Consider the following 27837-nt stretch of genomic DNA (forward strand, 5'->3'; position numbering starts at 1 on the left):
AAAAGTACCATACCACTAGCTAAAAGCTGAAAAAATAGCTAAAAAGAAGCCGAAGGCTAGTTAATTGTGAAATGTAGCAAAATAATTGCTAAAAGCAGCAAAGGGTTAGCTAAAAGTAGCGGAAGGCTAGTTAAAAGTACCATACCGCTAGCTTAAAGCTGAAAAAGGCAGAAATGCACACAGTGATTAAAGAGGAGGAGGAAATGTGTAGGGAAAAGGCAAAAGCAAAATATATATATTTCTGCTTTTATTTTGGATTATGTCGCTTTCGGTCCTCCATAACAGAAGCAGCCAGGTTGTAAAGCGGAATCCTGCTGACGCTTCTGGAGAAGAGGCTGTTCTATTATGTCTATGGTTAATAGTCCTGGGAGCAGGGCTTCCTGCAGGAAGAGCAGCTGAGGCGTCACGGGGACAGCAGTCACGTGAGCAGGCTCGCAGGGATTGGCTCAGATCGGCCGCGACGTCAAGGGCTCCGCCCCTCCTCCTCCTCCTCCTCCTCCTCCTCTCTCTGTAGCCTGCGCTCCCCTTCTCAGCATCACCAGGCCTCCCCCCCTCTCCCTGACAGAGATGGCGGGTGTCGGTGCTGCTCCGCCGTCCGGGGCCCAACCTGCACGTTGAGGACCTCCACCCCGCTCCACCTCCTCCTCCTCCTCCACCTTCCCTCGGACTGGCAGCACGCTCCTGCGCCTGCTCCTCTCGCGGTGTCCTCGGCTGCTCCTGCCGCCTCGGAGCTGTCCTCCCTGCAGCCCACCTCCCTGCGCGGGTGTCTGGGAGCTGGGCCTTGAGTGGCGGCGGTGGTGGTGGCTGGAGGAGATCATCACCGAGCTATGCCCTGCCCAGGCATCTTCTGACCGGCTGGCTCCCTGCTCCTCTGCACCTCCCTGCGCAGCAGAGGGCCACATAGGATGAAAATCTGCAGTCATGATGCAAGGTAACCGATCCGAGTCCTCCTCCTGTCCTCTGGTGTCCTGCTGGGCCCATTAAAGCTACTCAATCCCATGATGTGATCTGTCATGCTGTGTGGAGCAAATGAGGAGTGTGTGTGTGTGTGTGTGTGAGAGAGAGACAGATTTATGGATAAAAGGGCAATGATGGCGACTGTGTGTTTGGAGTGTTGACATGTGTTCGCTCCTGCTCACATCAGAGTTGTGTGGAGCAGGTCTGACCCAAGCCGAATGCGTTACAATGAATTGAGAACTTATGAGCAGTTACTGTCTTACCTGTCGTAGATGGCGCTTCGAATGGCCTCTGTTCGCTAACAGTTAACAGCTGGTCTGAAGCAGCAGCAGGACAAAAAGTTTCATAGCATTTTACGCAAATGCCGTTTTTGTCCACCTTTACCGTGTTTTTTTTTTTTTTGCGAGCACGAACAGCAGCAGCTAGCTGTAGCACCTCTGTTGCAGCCTGGAGGCACTTCCAGCGCTGTCCCGCAGCGATGTGAAGGTGACAGCGGCGCGCGAGTTTAAATCGTAGCGTTTTTTGCCACGAACCACGTCGACGAACTGGCTGGAGTTGTTTCAAAATGGCAGCTGTGAAAGGCTAGCCACTGTCAGCTCGTCGATACAGGCGCGGCGCCATTTTTCTCCATTCATGCAAACGGCTGTTGTTTATACTTTTAAGAGGTTACTTCGGGAGAAACGTTCTTGTGTTTCTGACTGAGGCGGCGCCTGGGAATTCTGCGTAAATTAGACGTATGTGAAACAGTTGAGAGCGCCGAGATTTGTAAAATAGCGTTTGTGTGAACTTTGCTGCAGCAGAAGGGCTACAGCTAGCCGCTGCTGTTGCCCTGCAAAAAAAATCACTGAATTCTTTGTAATTAACATGAATTTGGCAGCGTGAAATGCTATAAAACGTTTGGCTCTGGTGCTGTTTAGACTAGCTGTTAGCTCGCCAGTGCTAACAGAGGCCTTTCAAAGAGGTATCTGCAACAGGTAAGATAGTAAACGCTCTTAACGTCTTCATGGAACCCCACCTTCAAACGGCTGGGATGTCCCTTTTAAGGCGGCTATTATTAGGAGAAGCCCTGCAGTCAGCCTGCCATGATGCGTTCACTTGCAGGAGGAACTTCAGATCACTACGATCAGTTTGATGAAGTTAGTGGCGTTCAGTTAATCTTGACAGAATCACGGCTACAAGAGCATCCTCATCTTTATAACCACGTAACTAACTGCAACATTATAAAAAACCCACCGTTGTCATTAGGGAAACTCTGACTAAACTGCATGCTTGTCAAACTAAAAGCATAAACACAAAGAGCTCCGTGACGTCAAACAAGTTGAATAATGTGGCGACAAAAAGTGAACTCACTGGACTTCACAGAGAGAATCAGAGTCCAGTTCAGCACAAACCTAGCCTGATGAAGGCTTTGAACACGAAGAGACCTCCAGCGGAACCAGAGCCAGGAAGGACAGAAGACACAGCAGAGGTACAAACAAACATCAGAGCACCAGACAGGAAACACCGATCAAGTTAAGACAGCAATGTGTTCAGTGTTAAGTGGAATTGTGACACCTAAAAACACGGCCTTCCACACAGTGAACCATGAAATGATTCTGCGTAAGCTCAAAAAGTTTAAGCTTGATTTGTTAACACGTGTTGCAACAAACTCGGAACTTGCTCAGCAGCTCGCATTTAAAAAACAGACCAAGTAAACAGTAAAGCGTGGAAGTTAACAGATAAAAATGTAAAACGGGCGTTCCACAAGGCTCTATGTTCGGATCACTGTTTTTTTTTTTTTTGATTAATAAAAAGTAAAAAATAAATTTTGCGTCATTAATTTAGACATTCTCACCAGCTTGGCTGTTTCAGCATTTAATGATTTTTTTTGTTTGTTTGTTTGTTTTTTTTAAACCAAACCAAGAACTGTAAATGAAACTTTTGGCTGAAAGCTCGTGTGCCCTGCATCGATTACATTGTTAAACATGTAACGCTGCTTTAACGTTCTTGCCACTATACTTAAAAAAGACAGCATTAATAACAAATGTATCTAAAATGAAAGACTTAGCATGAAATAAAGGAATGCATTTTGTTAGAGTTTAAAATGAAGAACCATCTTATCTTGAGAAGCACTGGAGTTTTAGCCGTTTTGATGAAATCCTGAAAACAGCTTCATGTGGTGTGATCGCACACAATATTGCGAGATCATTTAGTGCTCAGAGTCCGTGTTAGGAATGACTCAAATACGCGGTTGCCCGTCGTTCACCTTTTGGCGGTGGGCAATAAAGAGTAAAGACAGAACAAGGAGAGGCGGTGATGTCCTCATGGGACGTAGTCCAGCAACCTAAAAAAGTGTTGTATCCAACCACTGAGGAGAGACTAAAATGATAGAAATATTAGAGAGCTATTTCAGTATTCTGCTAATAAATATTTACAATAATCCGTCGCCACAGTAACAAGTTGGGCATCCCTTTGTGACAGGGTGCTTCTGATTTGAGCTAAATTAGCCAGGTTAAAAATGATTCCAAGGTTTGTCGCCGTTACGTGGCCGAAGTCCTTCAGAGCACAACCTTCGCTTTTAGATCGACGCTCCTGTTTCAAGACCTTCGGTTGCAACCAAACCTCGTTCTATTTGGAAATCAGTTTGCGGAAACCCGAACCTCGACCGCGCGCCGTATCGCCTGACTGCTGAGAGCCGAGTGAGCGGGAGGGGGAGGCTGGACGTCCCAGAGAGGCCCAGAATCAGGACGTCAGCCCAGGGAAGACGTCAGCGTTTGATGGTAACGCGACGGCCGCCTCGCCAACGCTTGTCCTTCGGCAAACGGCCGTGAGAGGGACGGAGAACCAAATTTAACTGGAACATTCAGAGGAAGCTTGCTCTAAGTGTGAATCACGACAGAGCTAGACAAGGGAGGATTTAATTTATGAGCCTGACAGCACAGTTAGAGAACACCCAGCAAAGTATTTACAGTCAAAACCAGATATTCACAGAAATGATATTAAAAGACAACCATTTTTTTTCTCTCTCTGACATGAAATCAGATTTAACTTTTCCTGTTTTTGGTCAGTTAGGATTCTTAAAATTATTTTTATTTGCTAAATGCCTGTATAATTTAGTCCCGTTCCTCCTGACAGAACTGGTGGAACTGAGTCAGGTTTGTTGTCTTTTCAGCTCTGAGCACAAACTCTCTATGGGACTGAGATCAGGACTTTGTGATGGTCGCTCTGAAACACTGACTTTGTTGTCCTGAAGCCTGTTTGTAACTAATTCAACAGTCTGCTGAGGGACATTGTCCATTTGAAGACATGTTTGTGTCCAAGCTTTAACTTCCTGTCTGTCTTGAGATGTTGCTTCATTATTTCCACATAATGTTCTTTCCTCATGATGCTATTTTATGAAGTGCACCAGTCCCTCCTGCAGTAAAACACCCCACACCATGATGCTGCCACCCCCGTACTTCACAGTTAGGATGGTGTCCTCAGGCTTACAAACTTCCTCTTTTTTCCTCCAAATGTAATGATGGTTAATAAGGTCAAACAGATCAGTTTTAGTTCCATCAGACCACAGGACATGTCTCCACAGATTAAGGTCTTTGTCCCTGTGTGCGTTTACAAACTGTAATCTGACTTTTTGATGTTACTTTTGGAGTCATGAGTTTCCTTTCAGCTCATGTTGGTTCAGGACTGGTTTCTCTGTGGATAATGACTCTCTGAGCAGCTTCAGCAGCAGCTTCACAAGCTCTTTACCTTCTGATGGCAGGACATTCCCATGGTGCTTCTACTTGTGGATCATTGTTTGAACAGATGAAGCTTCAGGCATCTGGAAGTTCTACCCATAGATCAACCAGAGTTGTCCACAATTCTCTTCCTGATATCTGGGATGATTTCTTTAGATTTTCTCATGATGCCACACAAAGAAGCAGGAGGTTTGAGGTGTGCCTTAAATACATCCACAGGTGTGGCTCCAATTAACTCAGATGTTGTCAACTAACCAATCAGAAGCTTCCAAAGCCATGACATCATCATCTGGGGTTTCTCTCTCAGGCATTTAGCAAATAGAAATAATTTTTGAAAATCTTACCGGCCTAAAACAGGAAAGGTTTTAATTTAATGTCCAACAGTGAGAAAAAATGGTTTTGTCTTTTATATACAGCATATTTAAATGTCTGGTTTTGGCTGTAAATGCTCTTTTGTGGGATTTGTGTCGATAATCGTTTAATTTAAAATGATTTAAGTGCACAGAACTGTCGCTTTAATGACCTTCAGGTGTGTCTAAAATGGCTGAACTCTTTGTTGAAAGGTGTAAATTACACGGAGGCGCAGTGCTCCTTCTGTTGCTCCACAGTAACAACTTTCGAATTTCACCTGGGGCCTTTTCTCTGTTTCTATGTGCGCTCCCTGTGGGAACTCTGTTAAATCAGCTGTTTATAAGAGGCTTCAGATCAGATCTTTTAGGGTTCTGTAGAAAGGTTATGAACCATTAATATGTAACCTGTTGTAGATAGCTCTTTGAACGACGTCCGTTAGGTGAAACAAGGTTTTCGACTTTTTTCTGTGACCCCTCTGATGTGTGATGTCCTCAGAGCCACTGAGGTTCACAGCATTCAGCCATTCATCAGTGAGTGAATGGAGACCGGTACATTATAGTTCAGTGAGTTGTAATAAATTGTTTGAACCGGACAGAAAATACCACTGGAGTTTCATTATTTTAGCTTCTCGAAAGATAAAAACTTTCCTCAGATTTGGATCCATGAGCTCCGATGTGGGAATTACTTCAAAGAGAAGCTCCGCTCTGACCCTCGTTCCTGTGGTGGACTGGCTTCACATAAAAAAAAAAACAAGACCTTTTGCCAGTAGCAGTCCTAACTATTTTTAATTTTAAAAGAAAAGCAAATGGAGAGGAGTACATCGCCACAGAGAAGGAGACAAGAAACAGGAAGTTTTACTTAAAAAGTGACGTGAACGTGAGCTGTCATTAAAAGGTCTGAGCTGCTTACAGGCCGGAGGCCAGAGGTCAGTTTGGGATTCAGAAGAAAAAATAAAAAAAAACAATCCATGTGTGATTGAACAAATGTCATAGTCTGAAACTGCTGTTGATTAGTTAACTCTGGTGTGAGAGTTCATAAACACTAATCTGAAGCACGCTCACGTTTTTTATGAGTTAACATTGAGTTAGCTTTAAGTTAGCTTTGGGTTAGCTTGGAGTTTATTGCCATCTTTATGTGAACTTGCAGTGTTGTGTACTGATGTCATGACAGTGATCTGGGGGTAACCGGTTCTCACAGGTTCCATGTTTCCAATTCGGTGGTTTTGTCGGCCATGACGGTCCTTGTGATCATCAGAATCTGAATCTGAGAAGTTTTCATCTGATTCTGGAGATCCAGCCGTTGGTTCAGGTTCATACTGGTAGGGTTATATATATCTATTATCCCCGCAAAGTCTTCCGGCATTTCCACTAGAAAACAATGGGACAGTTGGTTCTTGGTTCCTCAGCCGATGGAGCCGATCGGGGCACAGCGCTCGTCATGAACCCAAATCACCCCACTTCAGCATTTATTGACTAAAACGCTAAAAACAAGTTATTTACGTTTTAGGTTTTCATGCAATATCAGGATTTTGAGATTTGATTTGGGTTCTCCTTTAAATCAGACCACATGCATGAGCTCGCAGCTAGTCTGAGTGCAACCACGACCAGAGTGAATCGCTGTCGTCTTAAAACAGCTCCAATCTCAAAATGTTTACAGTCTGATGCAAATACTGTTTTATAAGCTTTTACATCTTTATCAGTTTTACACAGTAATCCCCTGTTTTTACTTGTGTCTGTTAGCAAAATGAATCACTGGACAGGTTTTATTGAAACCTTTAGAATGTAATCACTGGATGTACATCTACTGGTTAACTTTTGTAACCAACCCTTTTTTAAGATGGCCACCACAGCTAATCCCTTTCAGCCAACACAAAAATGGCAATAACTCCATTGGTTTTGCAGCTATTGAGCTAAAATCTGGTGTGATATTAGATTAGAGTCATCCCCAATTCAGTTTGAGTTTTGGGTTCTCTGTGTGACGCGGACGTTCTCCATTGTTGTCTGTTGAACGTTCTAAGTCCACATTTCTCCATAATTATCCAGCTGCAGATGGCAGCCAAGGGATACAGCTAAAGAAATATCAGCTGTGGCTGAAAGGTGGAAACAGGAAATGTGAACAAGAACGCTGGTTAATGGTAATATCTTTAAAAGGATGACCTCTAATTACCTCATTTATATATCCATAACAATTATGTGTGAGGTGCAGGCGAAAGACAAGATGATTAATATTAGAGAGAAGTTTAAAAAAAAACTTTTGATGGCTCAGCCTCGTATCTCAAAAGGAGAAGATTATGAAAAAATGTCTTATCCCATTTACCTATTTTAATAAAGTAATGGTTAAAAGGCAAAAGTCATGTGTAGAGTTTTTGGTTAAGTATTGTGTTTTCCTTAGAATGAAGTTATGCTCTTTTTTGAGGCTTTTATTTTGAAGGTGGCGTTATGGGTTACATCAGTGATACAGAAGAAAATGGTGACCGATCCGTAATGAGTGGTGCAAAGAAAGCACATTAAAGATAAACTGTGTTTATAAAGCTTCTGCAAATGGAGGTGAACATCCTAATTCAACAGTGTTTACGGCTAAATAATGTTTAATGAGCCTCTCCTCAGGCTGACTGGTAAATGTAGATGTGTTAGCTGCTCAGATAGACTGCCATCCGTCGGTGCAGTCAGACGACCTGACAGGACTTAAAGTCATGTTTGTTACCAACCAGTTTTAAAACTACTCTTAATTTGTTGTTGTGCTGACCACACAAAGGTCAGAAAAAAACCCCAAAAACGAACAAACAAACTGCAGAACTGTCTTATTAATAAAGAGACAAAACATTTCTTTAAACGCCCTCAGCTTGGCTAGCTGTTAGCTCCAACAGGACTGATATGCTAACAGCTAGCAGCTAGTCTGAATGTAGCTTAGAACGAAGTGGATTGTTGTTGTCTTAAAACGGCTCTAATTGTTTATTTTTATTAGCGAATCTTGCTTACACTTTTTTAGAAACCTTTACTTCACGCTTTGTTTGACGACATGCAGTTATTTAAGCAGATTTCTGTGATTATTTGCTTGTAAAAGTAGTCGTAGCAGCAGCTAGCTTGGCACTTCCGATGCTGCCTGGAGTCACTTTTGGGAGGAATTTTATCATATTTCTGCCAATAATAACCATGTAAACAGAAATTGACAACAATGTAGAAGTTTAAATAATATTGTTTGTGTGTATGATGTGCTGTTGTAAAGTCCAACATTTAGGTCAACCGCCATTATCCGCTAAAAACATTTTTCCTCAAACACAATTCCGTTATTTTGCTCACTTATATTTTGCTCTAAAAAAACGTGTTTTATGTATATAAACAGTTATGAAAATTTAAAAAATTTTTTGTAATCAGATGTTCAACCTAAATGTTATACGTTCAATCTAAATATTTGGGAATGGACCGCGGCCTTTGTTGTGATGTCATCATTCTGCGATGGTTGGAGAGAAGGGAAATGCAGCGTTTAACATTTCGATTTAACTTTTAATTACACAAAAAATGTTTTATTATACGCAAATGCTTTGATACACAAAAGACATTTTGGTGAGAAAAATTCACAAAATGTAAGGGAAGTGAACTCAATACCAAATATAAGATAGTGGAAAATATTCACCCTGGATTTTACGCTCGGAAAGCGAGCTAAATAATAAAAAAGGTGTTAGTGACATTATTGAATGTTAGACTTTACAACTGGCGCTCCACATAAGCATGAGCCACTGAAGACTGGGGTTGTTTTAGGACGTCAGACTCTGGAAGCGTGTCCGCTCAGAGAAGCCATTATTAGCTGGTCAACACGGTCCGAGCTCTTCTTCTTCCCGGACGTCTCACTATGTTACATCTTGTTGGAGCTTTTCCCTGTTTACATCTTTTTCCCTCTCCGTGCACCTTAGTGGGAGGGTGAAGCTGTGCCAGATAAACTTCTAGTCTTAAAAAAGAAAAGACTACATAACAAAACAGGAACTTGATTCCTTTTTCCATTTCAAATAGTAAAGGAGGGGACACATCAGCACTGCATTAATTTACGAGCTGGCTTTTGTTCGGACAGCTGCGAGTTTGATCCAAATCGATGCGTTCCTTTTAAATAAAGGGATTAGCGTTACTGTACTTCCTTTTTCTGTGTGCGAGGAGCTCAACCGCTGGACTCGACGCTATTACTCTTTTGTGTTGTTTGCTTTCTGGTGGAGCCTAATGACACGTCAATTGACTCTGCATTAGGCTGCAAAGCTGTAATTTACTTCCTAATGATGTTGTCTCCTTCTCTCTATTAGGACTGAAAAAACGAACCAGGAAAGCCCTGGGCTTACGGAAGAAAGACAAGGACACAGAGAGCACGTGAGTTCGTCCCGACGCTCGCGCATTGAGGCCTCGCAAACACCAAATCACACAAGTCCCAAAAAATATGTGTTATTTTGAATATGTCAAAGAAACCGCTTAAAGATCTTGTACACATACATGTATTTAGACAATATTTAATGAGTTAAATGGTCTTTTCCTGTTTTAAGTAGACATATTTAACACGTAGCGTATTTTCACAGTGTAAATATAAGGGCACGGCATTTAAAGTGCTGCACGTTTGTTTTGAAATGATTTAGAGAAAAGGCCCGGGCCCGCTTTTGAACCCACAGGTGCAATTCTGAACAATCCTCCCAGACTTATTGTTTCCGTCTCCGTTTGAACAGGAGCTCACCTGACAAAGAAGGAAGCGGAAGCAGCAGGAAGGGAAACGTACGTGCAGTTTAGTCCTCAGTGTTTCGTCTGTTTCCTCTGTGATTGTTTCCCCAATAAGATGCTGATTGTCTGCAGTAAATACATGATAGTAGCTGTTAAATTTATCACCTGTTTCAGGAACACTCCTACTACCTATAACTATTTTTATTATAGTTTTAGTTCCAGCTAGTTGCAATGAATTAGTAAATTATGGATGGAAACATTAAAAAACAAAAATATATTTGGGGCATTCAGAAGTGGGCCTCTATGGAAAAGTTATGAGCAGTTAATATCTTACCTGTTGTAGATAAGGTCCCTGTGAGAGTCAGTTTTTTTTATGATGTTTTGTATTATTATTATTTTTTTTTCATTTTGGATGATAGAAAAAGGCCAACGGGGCTCCTAACGGTTTTTACGGGGAGATCGACTGGGACAGATATGTGAGTCCTTACAGTGCGTGATTTGTTTTGTTGTTGTTTTGTTTTTCATGTCTCTCTTTGTTTCCTAAATGAGCTGATGTTCTGTAGCTCTGACATGAGATGATCTCCACGTTAGTCAGAGTTTCAGTCTGAAAATCTTCGTCTCCGGTTCTGTTTCTCTGCAGGCTTCTCCCAGTGTTGACGAGGAGGGCTTCAGTTTACGGCCCGGTGATGAAGACGATGATATCCTTTCAGCCAGATGGGAAGGAAGCGGTCTTTAGGACACGTTGCCTGCAAACGTATTGACTTATTTGGCTGAGTGACTCATTGTTTGAATCGATAGTCCCTGTGTATGTGTGTTTGGGTGTGTGTGTGTCTGCGTCTGCAGACAAAGTAAGGAGCACAGGATAAAGCCATGTTATGTTGGGCCGGGTGTCCAGCTGTCATTAAGGCCCTCCTCATTAATCACTCAGGCTCAGTTCAGAGATGTTTAAGGCCTTTCCATATTCCATAAGAAGTCACGAAGTCAGCTCTCAGTCATGTGGTTGCGTGACGATCATTGCATCGTTCTGTTCTCGTAGCAGCTTCGACCTCCTCTTCTGGACATGCTGGCTGAACTGTTTCTCACAGGGGTTTGTGCCAAGTATCGTGTGATTGGTCAGAAGTTGTTGTGGGCGTGTTTATGTGGAAAAGCCGGTGAGCTTTGATGGAGACATTTTGCTTCTGCTGCTCCTCTGAGAAGCAGCTGTCAGAAAATACAGCCGTCTTTACAACTGTTCCAGAAAAACTTAGAAACCTGTGAAGTTAAAAAGACGGCAGAGACAGTAGAGACGGTGTAGTCGGGACACGTTCCCTTTGTTCACTCATTACTGTGCATCGTCAAATCTGCAAATGCCAAACGTTGTGTACTGTCTCAGTCGGTTTAATAAACACGTCTGGTCAGGGTGAGGGAAGCAAAAATCTGTACAAGGACAGGAGAGTTGAGAAGCCGGCAGGAAGAAACGCTGAAGGAGGAGGGAGGAGCTTCCTGGGAGTTCTGATCCGGGTGTCTGGTGGACGATGAAAGGTGTGTGAGAAAAAAAACCGGCTCGGAACCACGTGATCGTGAACTGACTTTCTTGACGTCTTATGGAGTACGCTGGAGGCTTCAGGCTGTTGCCCCTGAAGGTGTCAGTGGTTAGAGTTTGGATTAGACTCAGACAGATCAGGCTCTGTGGACACGTCCATCTCTGCAGGATAATTTAGCTGAAACAGAGCAGGAGGGAAACAGGGAGACAGGCTCTCCCGTTCTTGTATTGTTCCACCTCTAAATGCTGCACCCGGTCCAAATGAGTCCCCAGTCCACCGTACGGCACGCAGCACCTCCTCCTCTTTTGTCCTTGACACGTGTCCACGGGCCTCCAAGGAGAAGCACTTCTTCTCCTCCAGCGACTCCGAGGAAGACGAGGACAGCAAGAAGAAGTTCAAAATCAAGATCAAGCCTCTGGTGTCTGACAGCACCAGGTGTGTCCCCCCGTCCATGGACGAGCTGAAAGCCTCGGTGGGAGGCCTGGCGCTCTCTCCGTCTCTGGTGAGCACTGCTGATCTGAGGGCCGACAGGATGTCATTGACCTCAACACCTGTGAAAGTTAGGGCTCTTAAGAAGCTATGGAAACATATTGAGTTTGTTTCTAGCTGTTCCCAGTTCTGAATACGGACAGAAAAAGGAAAATGGAAAAAAAAACATCTGTTTCCAGAATTTATTCCGTGTTCCATTTTGGATAGGATAAAAATCTGAATTTCTTGAAGTTTATTGCTCAAACAGTTAGTTTTATTATTAAAGATATACATAGTCATGGATTTAGGACACCTTTTATGAACCATTTTTGATTCAGTTGGACTCAGAGGGCCACAGATTGAACTGAAACATGACCTCAGCACGCTGCCTGCGTCTACAACACACAACGTGACATCGTCTGCAAAGAAATAAAATGACTCCTTTATCTGGCAGGACAACGTGAAGTCAACATTTGTTGAATTCTTGTATGGATGTTCTTTCGGGCAGATGTGTAAATCTACTTCAGGGCTTTTTTGTTTTGATTTTTGAGAGGTTTAGCATACCTGCTAAATACTTTCAGCATATAGACCGAGCTCCTGAGAACTGGCTAGACCAATTCTTGGATGAAAAAGTTTTTTCATTTGTTTGGGTTTTTTTTTTTTGACACGTGACCCTTTATCCAGGTTTGTCAGCACAACCAACCATTGAGCTTAAAAGCCTGACAAAGGAATTTTTAGGCCTGATCTCTTTTGCAATGATTTAACTTTCCTCACAGGGTTTTACTAAAGTCGTGGTTTTCATATATTCAGTTTAAGGTGTTTTATATTCGAAGGAGGATCTTCCCACCCTCAGGCCTTCCTTCCTTTGGGACTGTGTGCCGTATGCAGAGGTTTCCCAGATGTCTGCAACTTCATACAGATGGGTTAAACACTACAGGGTTATTGGTTAAAAGGATAGTTTGGTCATTTTTCAAGTGATGTTCCTTTATAGTCTTTAATAATAGTTTTTACCAAAATCTTTTATCACAGCTCTGAGAACAAGCACAGTTCAATAAACCATTAAAACAACTTCATATACATCTTAAATAAACACCTAGATATTTAAACAGTCCCAAGGTGAGGTGATTTATATTGAGATCCATAATGTTTCCTCCTCCTCACAATGTTCTTCAAAACGGCGTCATCGACCCAAAAGCCTTCCTCCGGGCTCGGCTAATGGCTAGGCAAATGAGGATCTGTTTCACGTTGTTTTAAAAATGACATGCTGACGTGAAAGAACGCTGCATCAAACCTCGTTTGTACAGTTCGTCGCCGTTTTCGCCACGTTGCCACACGAAGGAGCAGCGGCTGTGACCCACGGCGGGCCGACACGTTCAGGACGCCAGCTTTCACAGTCTTCGCTCAGCACACGGACGTTGTTCGGCTGTGAAAGAGGCAACGGACACAAACAAGCGGCGTCATGCTAAACAATAACGTCTCAATAATATCCAGTGTAGCATTCTTTTACTCCGACCGGTGTGTCGTTTTTGAGAAGAGAAAAAAAAAACACTTTTAAAAGCCTGAAAAAACATATAAACGGGGAACTCGTTCAGCTAGCCGTTAGCCTAGCTTGGACAAGGACTGAAAGTACTAACTATTGATAACTATTTGACAAAACAGCCCTTTATTTGAAACAGTGATTCCTTTGAATTGAAATAAACCTCCGGTTGTTTGGAAGAATTAAACTGTTTGATTGAAAGTTGTCACAAAGCCCTGCAAAAACCTTCTGTGCCGTGCGTCTTCTGTGTATTGCGTAACTGAAAGCAAAATATTTGTACTTGTGCCACAAAAATGGCCTGAAAACGGACGGAAATCTGTAAATTTGATCCCCGGAAACGTGTGGAAGTTTGAAAGCGATAATGTGCAGGAAGCCTCTTAACTGTGTTTGTCTCTTTCTTTCCGCTTGTCTACGGCCGTTTTGCAGAGGAGAAGTCCGGTAAGCCTGTCGCAACTATCGCAACCATCACCTCCGAGAGGGATTGCGTGGCATGTGCTCACTTTGCTCCTTTCTCTTCTCGTAGCTTCTTTTTCTCAGCGATCGTCTCTCTCTGGGCTTCCCACCTTTCGCCGCATGTGGTGTTTGTGTTGAGCCTTTGAACCGAGCCGCTTCTTCCGTTTCGCCAAAGCTTTACCGTGTGACCTAATGCAGAGCAAACATAACACTAAAGACGGCTCCAAACTGGTCCTTGTTGGGTGTTATGTCTCCTGTTGCATTATAAAAGCTTTGCAGTTAAAGTAAAGAGATGCGGTGTGTGTGTGTGTGTGCAATCGTAGTTGGTGTCCATTTGACTGATTTGTCGCTCACTCTCTGACCCAGGTCTGTTCTCTCTTCCTTTTTGCTGGTCTCAGAGACGCAGTCCGGTGAGTTTTTCCACCCCACCTGCCGGCTGACAGACTGAAAGGCAACTTTCTGGTGTCGGCTGGCTGACCTGCACACAAAGCAGACAAGAAATACATGCTAATATATTCCATTATGCTAATGGAAATATATACATCCACTGACAAAAAAAAACAACTTAAGCATCCGGACGGAATGATTCAATTTGGATGTAAGCTGTTACACAAGCAGACCAGATGCTTGCAAATAATTTGATTCGCAAGGAGTTGACAGATCTGCAAGCACCGCAGGGTACAGGTGGTGTTATTAGGCAGAAGCTGGAGCCTCTGATAGTTGGTCAAAACAGTGAGTGACGGGCAGCAGGCACAGGATGGCTCATAGACACATTAGACAGCATTACTTGTGCTTGATGGAGTCTGATAGATCACATGAGACTGGGTGGTCGTTTTGTGTAACGGCCAGACACAAGTACTGGACTCTTTACAGCACCCCGTGTTGTCCTGTAGTTTGCATCTAATGCCACCGTGCTGTAACCAGGAGGCGAGCGGTGTCGGATCGCGTTCAGCGACGAATCTTTGGTTCCACGTTGCCATAAATGACCACTGTGTGGGGATATGGCGGCGCCAAGGGGAGAGAACTGATCTTCATGATCAGCTGAATCCCTCTTCATCTTCACCCAGTCCAACGTGTGTCAGCTCAGATGTCAACTCTGACCCGGTGCTGACCCGCTGAATTTTAAGGGTCAGAAACAACAGCTGTGGGCTGACCTGCTGCAGGTGAGGATAAAGTGACTAGATGATGACGTCACTTGGAGCCAAGTCCAACTATGTTCACACCCCACTGACATGGGACCAGCAGTGTGCCCATGCTTATCTGTTTGATCTGATATCGTAATTATTCCAATACATGACCTTTCAACACGCGCGGTTTCATTTGCAATACTGTTCCTGAGTCCTCCGTTCCATCATCTGCTGCTTGTTCTGGAGGCATCCCTACCAGATGCCCCAACCACCTCAGCTGGCTCCTCTCAACGTGGAGGAGCAGCGACTCTACTCCGAGTCCCTCCCGGATAACCAGACTTCTCACCTTATCAGCTACCCTGAGGAGAAAACTCATTTCGACCGCCTGGATCAGATTTCTCGTTCCTTTGGCCACTATCCAGAGTTCAAGACCACGGGGGAAGGTAGGAAGGTAGACCGACCGGTAAACAGAGAGGCTCGGCTTGCAGCTCAGCTCCCTCCTCACCACAGCGGTACAGAGTACACCTCAATGGACAGGAGGCAACAAGGAGCTCCATGTCAATCACCTGGATGTGGGGGAGAGGTTCATTGGGCCTCTACCCATCGGGGCCCGGTCAGGCTCAATCCGATTGACCGATGGATTCACCTTCCTGTTGGCCCGCCACCAACAAGTGGTGCAGACGGGGGCCTTGGTGCCCCTGGCCTGCCGAAGCTGGTTCTGGGTGCTTAATGTTTTTGGGTTTTTTTTGTCAGTGAGTGAATATTTAAGTATAATGTCTGACTGAAAGGATTTGCCTTATTTGGGAGGTTAGAGTTTACTTAAATAAAACTCATTACTGTGTTCTGTATTTTTGATGGATGGACCAAACATTGTCTCTGGCACTGATGCATCTTTTGTTCACATTTTATCCTCTGCAGGTGCAAATAAAAAGGAACTTGTCTTGTAAGTACTTTGGACATTTTTGAAAAGTCTTCTGTTCGTAGGCACAGTAGGTTTTGTCTTTTACATCAAACTGAGAGTGTGCTTATAACGTTGTTTACTATGATCAGCCTTCAGCTTTAGACATTTAGAGGTGCGGGTGCTACAGAAGAGTGGGTGAGATGTTGTGATGTTTCTCACAGGTGAGGAGATCGCCCGACCCAGACGCTCCACCCCAACACCAACTCCTGCACCCGAGACACCAAGGTCAGTCGATCTGTTGACCGTGTTCTTAGAGGTCCTGTCCGGACCTGCCGTTAACAAAGCATTCTGGGTAATCCTGTCACAAGCGGACCGTACTAAATATGCCCAGCAGACATTAAAAGCATGGCAGGTCAGATTCCTCAGACTTTTCAGAGCTTGTCGCTAAATGCGATCGCTGAAACATTCGCCGGTTGTCTCACGGCTTTGAGTTTCCTTTGAGATGCTGGCTTACAAAACAACGTGGCACATAAGCCGTCCGCTAATTACTGGCTCTCCCGGAACGGGGCGACTGCTGCAGATGTGGTTTGATTAACAGCTGCTTCTCCTTGCAGTGACTCGATGTCGCAGAATACTCCTGCCTTGTTCGGGCTGCCTTCGGACAGCAGATATGCCCGATACGACGGTTTGTCTCCCGCTGATAAGGCACACCTTCACATGACCTCACCAAGGCAATGCTGGCTGCTAACTGAATGACTTGTTTGTTCCTTTGACAGCAGTGTTTCGTAGCGATGCGTGGGGAGAACCCAGGCCGCGGTCAGAATCCCAGTTGAGCAGGAGTTTCCCTACAGGAGGTGGGCTTCATCTTATACCAGTAAATTAAATCGTTTTGTATTGCTTGCAAAGCTGCTGAATTGTCCCCTCCGTGTTGCAGCTCCTCCACCACTTCCTCCAAAAAACATCCCATCAAGAAGTCATTATGGCTACCCTTCGGACTCGGCAGGTAAACAGAAATTGTGTGCAACTCAGTCCACAGCCGAAGACTGTGATTTCAGAGCTCCGACTTCCTGTTTGCAGCTGATCTACCCAATGGGAGGGCGGCTCGCAGTTCGGCCCCCATCTACCTGAACGTCCTCTCCCCGGCTTCTTACCGAGGCTCCCCGGCCCCTGACCTCGATGACGTGTTCGGCCCCGCCGACAGCCCCCGAATCAGCGAGGACACCTCATCTCCCAGATGGGTTACGTTCATGGATGACAGACCGCCGCCGCCCGATGAACCGGCCCCACCGCCGCCACCTCCGGACTCTCCTCCTCCTGACACCCCCTCGTCAACCCCTTCTACCCCTTGTCTCTCCCCTGGGCCGCCGCCAAACGAACCCCCGCCTTCTCCGCCACAGTTTTCCCCCATGTCTCCTCTCCCTTTCACACCACTGGACTCGCCCCCGTCAATTGTGCTCGGACCGCCGCCTCCGGACGAGCCGGCCCCTCCCTTACCCCCCGACTTCTCCCCTTCTAATTGTCCCGCCGTGTCCCCCGAAGAGGAGGGGCTTGATGAGGAGGTGCTGCAGTTTGCAGAGTACGCTTCGTACGCCGCCGCCATCAGCTCTGTGCCGCCACTGCCAGCGGAGCGACGGTCTCCTCGGGTAGGAGTCACATCGCCCTCAGTCCATGGGGGTATCGGGGGAAAGAGGACTCCAGAGGGGGTGTACCACAGGGATGATTCAGCGGACATTACAGGATCTCCCCGAGAGCTGACCCCCAGTTTCAGGGGGACGCCGCCTCCTCTTCCTCCAACAACATACAGGTCTATCATGTCTTCCCCAGGGCCCCACTCAGGCAGCAGTGAGTATTTTTATTATTTTTTTTAAGTTTATGATGTCCAGCTTCAGGCACATTTAGAGTGCAATTTCATTTAAGATGTTTGTTAATTTTTTTAAGTTGGTATGGAGATCCGAGATTCTAAAATGCAGGAAAAACGAAGATTGTGAGCCTAGTGTACACTACTACATTTTTTTTTTTTGCAATTTAACCCTCCTGAAGCCCTCAAAAGAAAGAGAGATAAAGAAGCCCTTGTAACTTTGGGTCAGTTTGACGTGAAGGCGCTGAAATACCCAGCAGGTATAAAGAATATCAACATTTACGACAAACTTAAAATGGACGGACGGTTTAAACCCAAAATGCAGGCAGACAGGAGGAGTTCTGATAAAAATGAATTTATTTAACTAAAAACAAAAGGCTGTCGTGGCAGCAAAATACTAAATAAGAAAAAAACTTACGGACAGCAGGACACGAGAGAAGGGCATACAAGGAAATATGGACAGAGCAACAAGGAGCCAGTGGGGAAGTGAAGGAGGTGACCAGGTTTTAAAGGCTGAGGGGGATTGGGAAGTGGACGCAGGTGTCTGATTAGAAATGAGGGACAGGTGTGGGTGGTTGAGGCAGTCTGACAGGTACTGACCTGAGGACAGGTCACAGGGAGCAAACACCACACAAGGACCCACAACACAAAACTAAACACGGGGAAAAATGAGGAATAAAACACAACTACAGAAACATGAAACAATAAACTGAATACAAAAAAAAAATCTCAAATCCTCACAAGCGGGGCTAAAGGTTTTCCAAAACAGTTGTGACTTGTTTGATTCTTCTTAACACTTACAATTTCTTCTCCAATAACCTTTTCAGAACATGAAGTTTAATGGCAACAAGATCCGAATAAATTCAGACAGATGTAGACAAACCAGTAAAAACAGCTCCATTGTTTTAAAGGCACAAAGTCAAATGAGGCATGCGTGAAACAAACAGCGACAGAACAAATTGTTTTTTTTTACATCTTTGGCCATTTTGAGCCCATATATTTCAGGTATGAAAAGAAGTCTCTTTGTACCCACTTTTATCCGTTTTGTACCTCCCTTTTAGTGATGCTTTCTGAATAACCTCGGATCTCGTGACAGAAGAAATTCAAAACTGCAGTTCTATTCAAATCAGACTTTAGGCTCCTGAAGTAAAATTGCTAATTTGTGCTTTCTCTGTCTTTCCTACAAGCAGCATTGGCTTCAATTCGCCTGAGCTGCTGAGTGTCTGTGGCCGGCATAATTTACACATTGTGGTCGGGTGGTTTCGCATGTAGATGATTAAATGTACTGAAGTACACTTCTGAAAACGACTGGCTTATCATCACGTTATAGAAAAGGTTAATTTCTTGGCTGTGAATTCAAACACAGCTTGGTTTTGTACAGGGTTGTGTTGAGCCGGTACCACTGCAAGCTAAATTTGCACACAAGCAGTGCTTGAAGGATTGAATGTATGTGAGCATATGCCCATATAGTAAGTGCATGGGAGTGAAGCCGTTTTGTACTCAACGGGTCTGAAACACCAACCGCTTGGTACGAAGTCAGGGTACGATTTGGTGAAGGGATGACCAGCACCTAACAGGCTGGTACCTCATAAAAAACTCTATATCTCGAATCTACATGCAAATGGAATCTATAAAAATGTCTAAAATAATTTTAAAAACTCCAGTTTTCTCACCAGATACACAGTTTACACTTGGATGACTATAATGGTGTCACATGACTTCACTGTTAAGCATTAAATCACCAATTAAAGTTAAACATGTTTAAAAAAATCTAATTTGAACGTACAGCAGCCCGTTTGTTTACAGGGAGGGAGAAAGGATTTAAAACTGAAGCTGGTTCTGTTTTAGCTTCAACTTCAGGGATCCTGTCCGAGATCTACCGATACAACATGTCCGTGGTCAGAGCGTTGGTTTGCAAAGTGATTCTGAAAAGAAACTTAAAGGGTGTCTGAAAAGGCAAAGTAATGTATTTGGACGACAAAAATAAAGTTCTTTCTTTAATCTGGCAAAAATGACTGCAGGAACCTGAGGTTTTAGATCACGTACGAAGAAAACTCCTGGGTGTTCACAGACCGTTGAGTGCGAACAAATTACAAAAATGAGAAACACCGTCTAGCTGAGGTTTGTTAGATCTACGTCTGTTATTTGAGGACGATGCTAACCGCAGACACTGAAACGCTCCACAGGCCCTTCGTCTCCAGCTCGTCCTCAGTCTCAAGGCAGCCCAGTCCCTCCTCCTCCTCCTCCTCGTCCATCTTCACGACCAAAGCTGCCCCCGGGGAAACCAATCACAGACCTGGTACATGTGAATCATCTGTCTGACATATTGCCCTCCTCTCTGTTGTTATGACCACATCCAGTGGCTTCAGAAAGTATTCAAACCCTCTTCACTCCTTGCCGTTTTGTTGTTTTTCAGCCTGGTGCTACAATCTTCTAAATCCCCCCCCTCATTAATCTACACTCATATATTCTTCATGACGACAAAGTGAAATCAGAATTTGAAACAGTTTAGTAAATCACATTTCTAAAGGTATTCAGACACTTAAAGTTTAGCTCAGGCGCCTGTCATCTCTCTCTCTCTGCTGAGATGTTTCTACACCATGACTGGAGTCCACATGTAGTGAATTAAATTGATTGGACCTGATTTGGAAAGGCACACAGCTCTCTGTAGAAGGCCTCCAGCTATCAGGAACCCAACCCTGAGGTCAGAGGAACTGCCTCAGAGCTCAGAGACACGATTGTTATAAAACTCACATCTGAGGAAGACTACAAAACATTTCTGCTGCACTGAAGGCTCCGAAGAACTCAGTAGCGCCCATGATTTTCATAAAAAAAAAGATTGGAGTTTGGCACAACCAAGACTCTTCCAGGAGTTGGTCCTCCGGCCACACTGAGCAATTGAGGGAAAAGAACTTTAGTGAGAGAGGAGACCAGGAACCTGATGGTCCCTGTGACTGAGCTTCAGAGATCCTGTGTGGAGATGGAACTAAGTTCCAGAAGAACAACCAGAACCGCAGACCTCCACTGATCTGGACTCTGTTACAAAGTGGCTTGATGGAAACCTCTCCCTGCTGTCAAACACTTGAAAGTCCACCTGAAGGACTCTCAGGCTGTGAGGAACAAGATCCTCCGGTCTGATGAAACCACGACTGAACCTTTTTGGCCGGTCCAGGCTTTCAAATCGTGTTCCATTAAACTTAAAAGACTCAAGGCTGGAAGTGCTGCCAAAGATGCTTCAACTGAGGACTAAGTAAAGGGTTTGAATACTTATGGAAATGTGAAATTTACATTTTCTTTTGTTTTTGATAAATTGACAAAATTATACAAAAATCGGTTTTCACTTTGTCAGTGTGGGCTACTGAGATAAATAAAAGCAATCATGGCATCAGGCTGCAAAAAACGAAAGGGGTCTGGAAGCTTTTTTTAAGCCACAGTAAAATAAGACAAACCTCAGTTTTCTTTGACCATTACGCTCCGTTTTCATTCTGATCGAAGTGTGTTTCGTCTTGTTTCCAGAGTCGGCCATTCAGTCCACCCGTTTCAGGTAGCCCCCCGCCTTTTGCGCCCCTGGCCCACGCCGAGAGCTCTTCGTCCCTCTCCTCCATCACGTCACATAGTGCAGCGTCTACTCCGACCTTGGGAAGAGACCTTAACATGCCCCCCACAGGTATACAACCTGCTCTGCATCCCCAGTGTCCAGTCCACATGGTGTCTGTTGCTCGTCATTGTCTTCTTGCCTCACCGTCTTGTCCCTTTCCATGATTTTTTTCCCCCTCCTCATGTGTCTGCTCACCCAGAGGCCTCACTGCCTCTGGTATGGTTTGACCACGGCAGGTTTCATTTAGCTTTTGAAGGTGAGTTGAGCTACAGCGCCACTGTAGTGGCATCAGTGCATGAACAGGAAATACACGTCCTTCTGTGTTCACTAAAGTATTGCTGCCCATCCTGTGTTCTTCTCACAGAGAACCTTGTATCGTACAGGCTGTTCAGCTTGATTTTAATTGGTTTACATTCCTTTTTTTCCCCTGATCTGTGCTTTGTAAATAAACCCTGATTCAACTTTTCTATTAAGTATCATAGAGCCCTGCCTAAAACCCATGTCCTTTACAGGTGTTTTATGGGCATTCTTTGTCTTTATGTGGTTTTTAGGATGCTCCAGAGGACCCAGTCCTCTCACCATGGGAGCTCAGGACACTCTGCCAGTTGCAGCTGCTTTCACAGAAACCATCAACGCATATTTCAAAGGCGCGGACCCGAACAAGTAGGTACACATTCCAAAAGTGGGTCCCGTCAGTGGAAAAAAATACCACTTTTTTTAGTTGTGAATACTCCCAATCAGAGGACGCTTCAGGGTAGACTGAGAAGCTTGGGGAGTTCAGTTCGGGTTTCTGGGAGTGGATGTTTGAAGTCTGTTCGCCACGCACCTCTGTTTGCAGATGTGTGGTGAAGATCACGGGAGAGGTGGTGCTCTCCTTCCCCGCGGGTATAACCAGGCACTTTGCTAGCCACCCAACTCAACCCATCCTCACCTTCAGCATCAGCAACTACAGCCGCCTGGAGCAGGTCCTCCCCAACCCGCAGCTGCTGTGCTGGTGAGGTCACAGTCACAGGCGAACACACGCAGTACTCGTTTTTCTCTGTTATGTCTCACTGGGAGATCATCCAGCTCCTCTCTCGCCCCATTCGGCCAGCCGTTGCGTAGCTTCAGTTATAAATTGGGAAAGGCCGACTTGTGTGTTGGCAGTGCTGGATGGTCTGTCGGTCAAAGTGTGACACTCACTGACAAAAAAAAAAAAAGTATCCAGACAGAGTGGCGGAAATTAAAACTTGAATTAGTACGATATCAGATCAAATAAGTGGAGTACGGGCACACTGCTGGTCCCATGTCTGCGGGGTCTACAGGGGGTCCTACAAACGTTGTATCGTCTCCTGCAGCACGTTGGCCCACAGCTGTTGGAACTGGACCTCCAGATCCAGCAGATCAGCGCTGGGTTGGAGTTAAAATCTGAGCTGATCCCTCACATGTTCAGTTGGAGAAAAACTGGGGCACTTGACCGACCGCGGGAGGATCTTAACATGATGCAGGCAGTCCATAGACACTTGCGTTTATGTGTGTTGTCTTATTAAAAGACTGTACCGAGGTGTTGTCTTAGGAGGGGTAAGACAAATGGACACAGGATTCCATCACCATTGAGTTATTATGTCAGGGTCACTTAAATCACTATTAGAGATGATCTGAAATCAAACCGCTTACTCCCTACACCATGACGCCAGGAGTACCACCGGTGTGTCTCTCCACATCACTGGTGGATTTGTCCTCCCCCCTTAATGCAGGGGGACATTAAACATGGTTAAACATGCACCTGATGACCATCCATGGTATTGCTGTAGTTCCTGTAGTTCGCCTGATACCAGTCATTGAAGCGAGGTCTTGTAAAGAGTCCAATACTTATGTTCAAATGGCAGGTGCAGAAGTCATAGGGTTTGTAATGCTTGGTGCACGGTATAACAATCCTCTCTTGGTGTGGTCAGCGACTAGAGTTGCTAGGGTGAGACTGTGGTTCAGTAGTTAAAGCAGTCGTCCTCCAATGAGAGAGTTGGAGGTTTGATTCCTGGTAGGAGTCACATGGGGAAATAAGGGCACAGATTGTGTTATAAAGCCTTATTGGCTAGAAAGTCGCTATATAAGTACAGACCATTTACAATGTGTATGGGTGCCTTCATGTACCCATTCATTCCATCACCGGGCCATTAGAATATCTCTATGTCGGACAGTTGCACAGAACAACCCTGAAGTCTCCAGTGTGACCTCTATCAAGTGCAGCGAATGCAGTCTAATGTGTTTATGAGGTCTTCTCTGGGTCTGCTGACCTGACACTTGAATGCTCTGGCAGACGCCTGATAACACTATTGCTTCACTGGTGATGACACCATGTATGCGCTCCGGTCACCCATGCTGGATGTGACAGCTCCGAGAATCAAATCCGTTACAGACTCATGTCAGGTTGGCATGTGGACCAAATTGAACCGTTCCTTCTGCGTGCCGAACCCGTTTTTGTCAGCGAGTGCAAATTTTTTAAACTAACGTGGCGCTTAATTGTGACACTCTTGATGTTTCCTGCTTTAATTCAACGTGTTCTTGTCCTTCTGTAGCGATGCTACAGCTGACAATGTGGACTCCAAGGAGTTCTGGGTAAACATGCCGAACCTGATGAGCCATCTTAAGAAAGTGGCTGAACAGAAGCCTCAGGCAACATACTACAATGTGGATATGATCAAATATCAGGTATGAAACATTTAGTGTAAAATATTTGCCCCTGGTTGAGAAAACCGTTGGATCCGTGCATCATTCCATCACATCGTCTTCTTGCTCTTTTGTCTTTAGGTGTCAGCAGAGGGAATTCAGTCCACTCCTCTGAACCTGGCAGTGAGTTGGCGAGGGGACGCCACCAACACGGACCTGAGAATAGATTACAAATACAACATGGAGGCCATGGCCGCACCTGTACCGCTTTACAATATCCACTTTGTGGTCCCTGTGAATGGAGGCCTGGCCAGACCCCAGGCCATGATCCCACCTGCCACCTGGTAAGAACTCCCTATAGTTTCCAAGGACTTCATTATGCTTAGCACTGTTTCCACATGGTCGTGTAAGGAACCTTTGGACCATATAAATGCAGGGGGGAAGATTCCGTAGAACAAAGTATTGTTCTTTTAATTCTTTTTTTTCTGTGGTTGCATGCTGGGTGCAGAAAGAAACCCTGAAGGGACATAACAGCCAGGCACTGGTTGTATATTTCTGTTTCATTTATGGTAATTCAACCCTGGGTTTCATTGTTGGTCTGTTGGGTCTTTTGAGAAGTCCATACAAACACGGAAGCCCATTTATATGGTCGAAAATGATTCACCTTTTTTTTAAATTTACAAGCAGCAAACTGTTTCTGGTAATGTGAAATTATTTCCCCCTAAAGGAATCCGGAGGAGCAAACCATCCAGTGGAAAGTCCCGAGCCTGTCTCATAGGTCTGAAAACGGAGGCGAGTGTTTCTTTGTCGTACGAAGAGTCTTGCTTTGCAGTTTTGTTCAAAGTGTTGCCTCAAAATTACGAACTCAGATGTCACGACTGTGTTGCGCAGGAGTAGGAGCTCTCCTGGGCCGGTTCCAGATGGAGGAAGGTTCCTGTAAACCCTCCCAGCTGGCGGTCCAGTTCACCAGCGAGGGAAGCACCCTGTCCGGGTGCGACATCCAGCTCGTCGGGACCGGCTACCGGCTATCGTTGGTGAAAAAGAGATTCGCTGCAGGTTAGACTGAGCGTTCGAAGTGTTGGTTGCTTCAGTCATCTGAATGCGCACACACACTAAAGGCTAATCATCCGTTTCGTTGTGTTTCACAGGGAAATATTTGGCAGATAATTAGCGGACTTTGTTCGCAACCAAGGAAATCTCTGGCTTTCGACTGTGAAGACTCCAGCTCCATCCCGTGTTCAGTGCACCTGAGAGTTTCTGTTCAGCGACCATTGGAATAAATGGTTGGGAATTCCCAGAAAACACATTTGACCACAAAAAGATGATGTTTGGTTTTGGCCCCGTTCACACTACTTCTGGATATTTTTAACATAAGAGCTTTTCTGTTGCGTTGCACGTCCCGTCCACACATGAACGAGATAAATAAATGTTTAAAAACACTTTCTAAAGTGGAGATTTTAAACAACTCTATTTTTACTGTTGGTTTGGGCTAGAAATACAGAGCTTTTCAGAAACTTTGACATGGTGAGCTATTTTGTTTATTCCAACCAGAAACTAAAACAACAATGGAGTTTTTTTTCACAGTTTTTTTTTTTTTGTTTGTTTGTTTTGCATCTGTCTCATGTTACTTTATCCTGATCCTGTTGTCATTAAACTTTCATCATGTGCTGAAATGGTTAACGGAGAGCAAATTGTAAACATGAAAAGAACCAAAAGAATTTAGGATAGTTGGAGACTGTTTGGAGGCACAGAGTTGTGAGAAATGATGCTAATTTTTTCATTTGGAACCACTCCAAACGACACATTTGCACTACATTAAAAAAATGTTCAAGACGGGCGACTGTTTGAGTACATTTTCACTTGTATATTTATCAAACGCGTTTAAAATCGCAGCAACACAGGACCGAGCGCTCCGCGTCTCACTGGAGGAACCTGAGAACCCCCCCCTACGAACGTTTTGAGACGCTTCGGAAACTCCCTCGAGAGTGCCGTGCGATGCTAGCTTTGCAACGTTTTAGGAGAATCTTGAGCCGAGCTATGAATGTTCTTTCTCGCCCCCTGGTGGCGAGGCATTGGAATTTCATCCTTTTCGTTAGAATGTGTGGACGGGGCGGGAAAAAAACTATGAAAAGGCTATTTGTTTAAATAAATCTATCCAAAGTAGTGTAGGCGGGGCTTTAATAACACTATGTTCAGGAGACTGATCGCTGCTGAGTTTATGCAAGTAAATACAAATCATCATCTGTGCACTGATGAGAAACATGGAGTAAAACTAAGGGAAACCTTTAGTCTTATTGTTAACTGTTAAAGTAATCGTGGATTTCATATAGTAAGTCAGCCTTATTTAACTGAGTTTATTTAGTTTAGCCACTTACAATTGCACTGTAAGAGATAATGTGAATAATCATGTAATAGTAGAACAATCCTAAAGGTGGAATCCTAAGATAGAAAACACACGTATTTTACTTTGTAACACCGTAAGACTTGTCGCCTGAATTTCAGCGCGAGTCTCCCCTTGGTTTCATCCACGCAGGACATTTTGAAGAAGCCACAGCGTCTGTTCTGTGCTTAAAGGCGACGCGGTCTGCAAAATCCAGCACTTTGAACACTTTCAGGTTGAAATTTTACGGAAACATTCTGGGGCAATCCGGTACCCATTCCATGAAGGATCGCATCCGCATTCTGCCACCACGTGAAACATATTTTGTAGAGAAATTTTATCGCGAAAAGGACAGCATTAATTGATCAGAACTCTGTTCAGGAGTCAGTGGATACGTTCCTTCGCTTGCTGATAAGCTCTTTTTAATAACGAGGTCTTGAAACGTGACAAAAGCACCCTGTTTTTGAACCTCCGGTGGTTGGTAAAAAGCGGAGACCTTTTCAAACAGAATAAGGTAGATGTGCGTCTGAGAGTGACTGAAGCATTTCTCCACAGAACTCAATTGATGTGCAAAACGAACCCATAAATCTTTGTGCGTAAGATTGACAGAAAAGCCCATGTAGCCTTTACCTCCACTGTGTTGGCATAGAGCCGATGCGGGCGGTAACTCACTCAAAGCAGTAGTGGAACGCGCGTGGTATCATCGGGGTTCGTCAGAGAGCTTGTCTGTAAGGGCCAAAGTGGTGCTGGTGATTTGCGGTGAATCTGTGAAGCTGCTACTTCAACCGGACCTGTCTGGGTAATCGGTTGAGAAATATAAAGGTGGAGGGCCCTCGCTACGTTCGGCTCGTGCAGTCAGATGTGCGAGCGCCTTACGCCGAGGACAAGGACCTTCCAAGTTTTCAAAGAAACCCACGGGGTCCCGGGCGGAGGATTGTAAAGTGTTGCCTTTGACGCTGCTTAAAACCCCGGCCTATGTTTTTTTTTTTTTTTTTTTTGGCCTTGGTCTCGACAGAAAGTCTTGAGCGGGATTGTTGCGGACGTTCAGAATACTGGCTCTATTCAAGCCCCTGTTTTATTTTCTTACTCTTTTTTTTTTTTTTTTTTTTGCCATCTTGAATAAATGTTTTATCATTTTCTAATAGCAATATTTACAAAAAACAAAACAAAACAACATAAATGTAAAAAGGTGTACATATAAAAGTATGTTTTAAATATTTGTCTGAGCATACGGATGTGTCTGTGACTGTCCTTTGGTTCGTTTGATGTCAGCACTGATGCTGCGTTTAGTTGTGCGTCAGAGAAAACCTTCCTCATCCATCCATCCAAACGGTGCCGCATGAAAGAGTCCGCATTCGTCCATCGCCAGTCCCATCAACGCAATACCAGTCCGCCCATTTTCCATCACCGTCATGACGTGTGTGTCGTGTAGGTGTGCTTTGCTTTCACCTAAAGGGATAGTTCCGCCGCTCTGAAGCGGGCTTCTGTCGGACCTGGTGGAGGTTTTAGAACAACTTTGATTTGAAGAAACAAAGTTTAATGCTTCATAAAACACCCTTTGCGTGAACCCCAATGAAATTTTTGGAGTTTGAGCTGCTTTAATTGAGTTTTTAGCTAAGTTTGGTGTAGCT

The 27837-nt window shown here is 44.6% G+C and overlaps 1 protein-coding gene across 5 annotated transcripts; it reads left to right on the plus strand.

Moving 5' to 3' along the window:
* LOC108238301 (SH3-containing GRB2-like protein 3-interacting protein 1) lies at window positions 1-27198 on the plus strand. 5 transcript variants are annotated; one of them, XM_017420285.3, is made up of 24 exons: window positions 1-931; window positions 9313-9376; window positions 9724-9769; window positions 10135-10191; window positions 10356-10413; window positions 11565-11740; window positions 13670-13681; window positions 14095-14106; window positions 15742-15766; window positions 15946-16009; window positions 16339-16409; window positions 16504-16578; window positions 16659-16727; window positions 16802-17566; window positions 19769-19881; window positions 21099-21249; window positions 21380-21436; window positions 21732-21843; window positions 22019-22174; window positions 23736-23868; window positions 23968-24170; window positions 24554-24618; window positions 24718-24882; window positions 24975-27198. In XM_017420285.3, exons 1-24 carry the CDS (start codon window positions 922-924, stop codon window positions 24995-24997), a joined length of 2682 nt encoding a protein of 893 aa, XP_017275774.1. In that variant the 5' UTR covers window positions 1-921; the 3' UTR covers window positions 24998-27198. The 5 variants fall into 5 exon arrangements, with proteins under 5 accessions (XP_017275774.1, XP_024862615.1, XP_024862613.1 ...); XM_025006845.2 differs by having other exon boundaries at window positions 2-931; window positions 16501-16578; XM_025006847.2 differs by lacking the exon at window positions 10135-10191 and having other exon boundaries at window positions 16501-16578.
* The last annotated feature ends 639 nt before the right edge of the window (window positions 27199-27837 follow it).

The sequence above is a fragment of the Kryptolebias marmoratus genome, linkage group LG20, assembly GCF_001649575.2.
Source record: "Kryptolebias marmoratus isolate JLee-2015 linkage group LG20, ASM164957v2, whole genome shotgun sequence".
NCBI classification, from domain to species: Eukaryota; Metazoa; Chordata; class Actinopteri; order Cyprinodontiformes; family Rivulidae; genus Kryptolebias; species Kryptolebias marmoratus.

Bases quoted from the DNA above. Each gene is read 5' to 3' on its own strand.
- LOC108238301 (XM_025006845.2), top strand. The intron at 21,437-21,731 runs GTGAGTTGAGCT...TGTGGTTTTTAG, and splicing joins GTTTCATTTAGCTTTTGAAG to GATGCTCCAGAGGACCCAGT. The intron at 23,869-23,967 runs GTATGAAACATT...TTTTGTCTTTAG, and splicing joins TGGATATGATCAAATATCAG to GTGTCAGCAGAGGGAATTCA.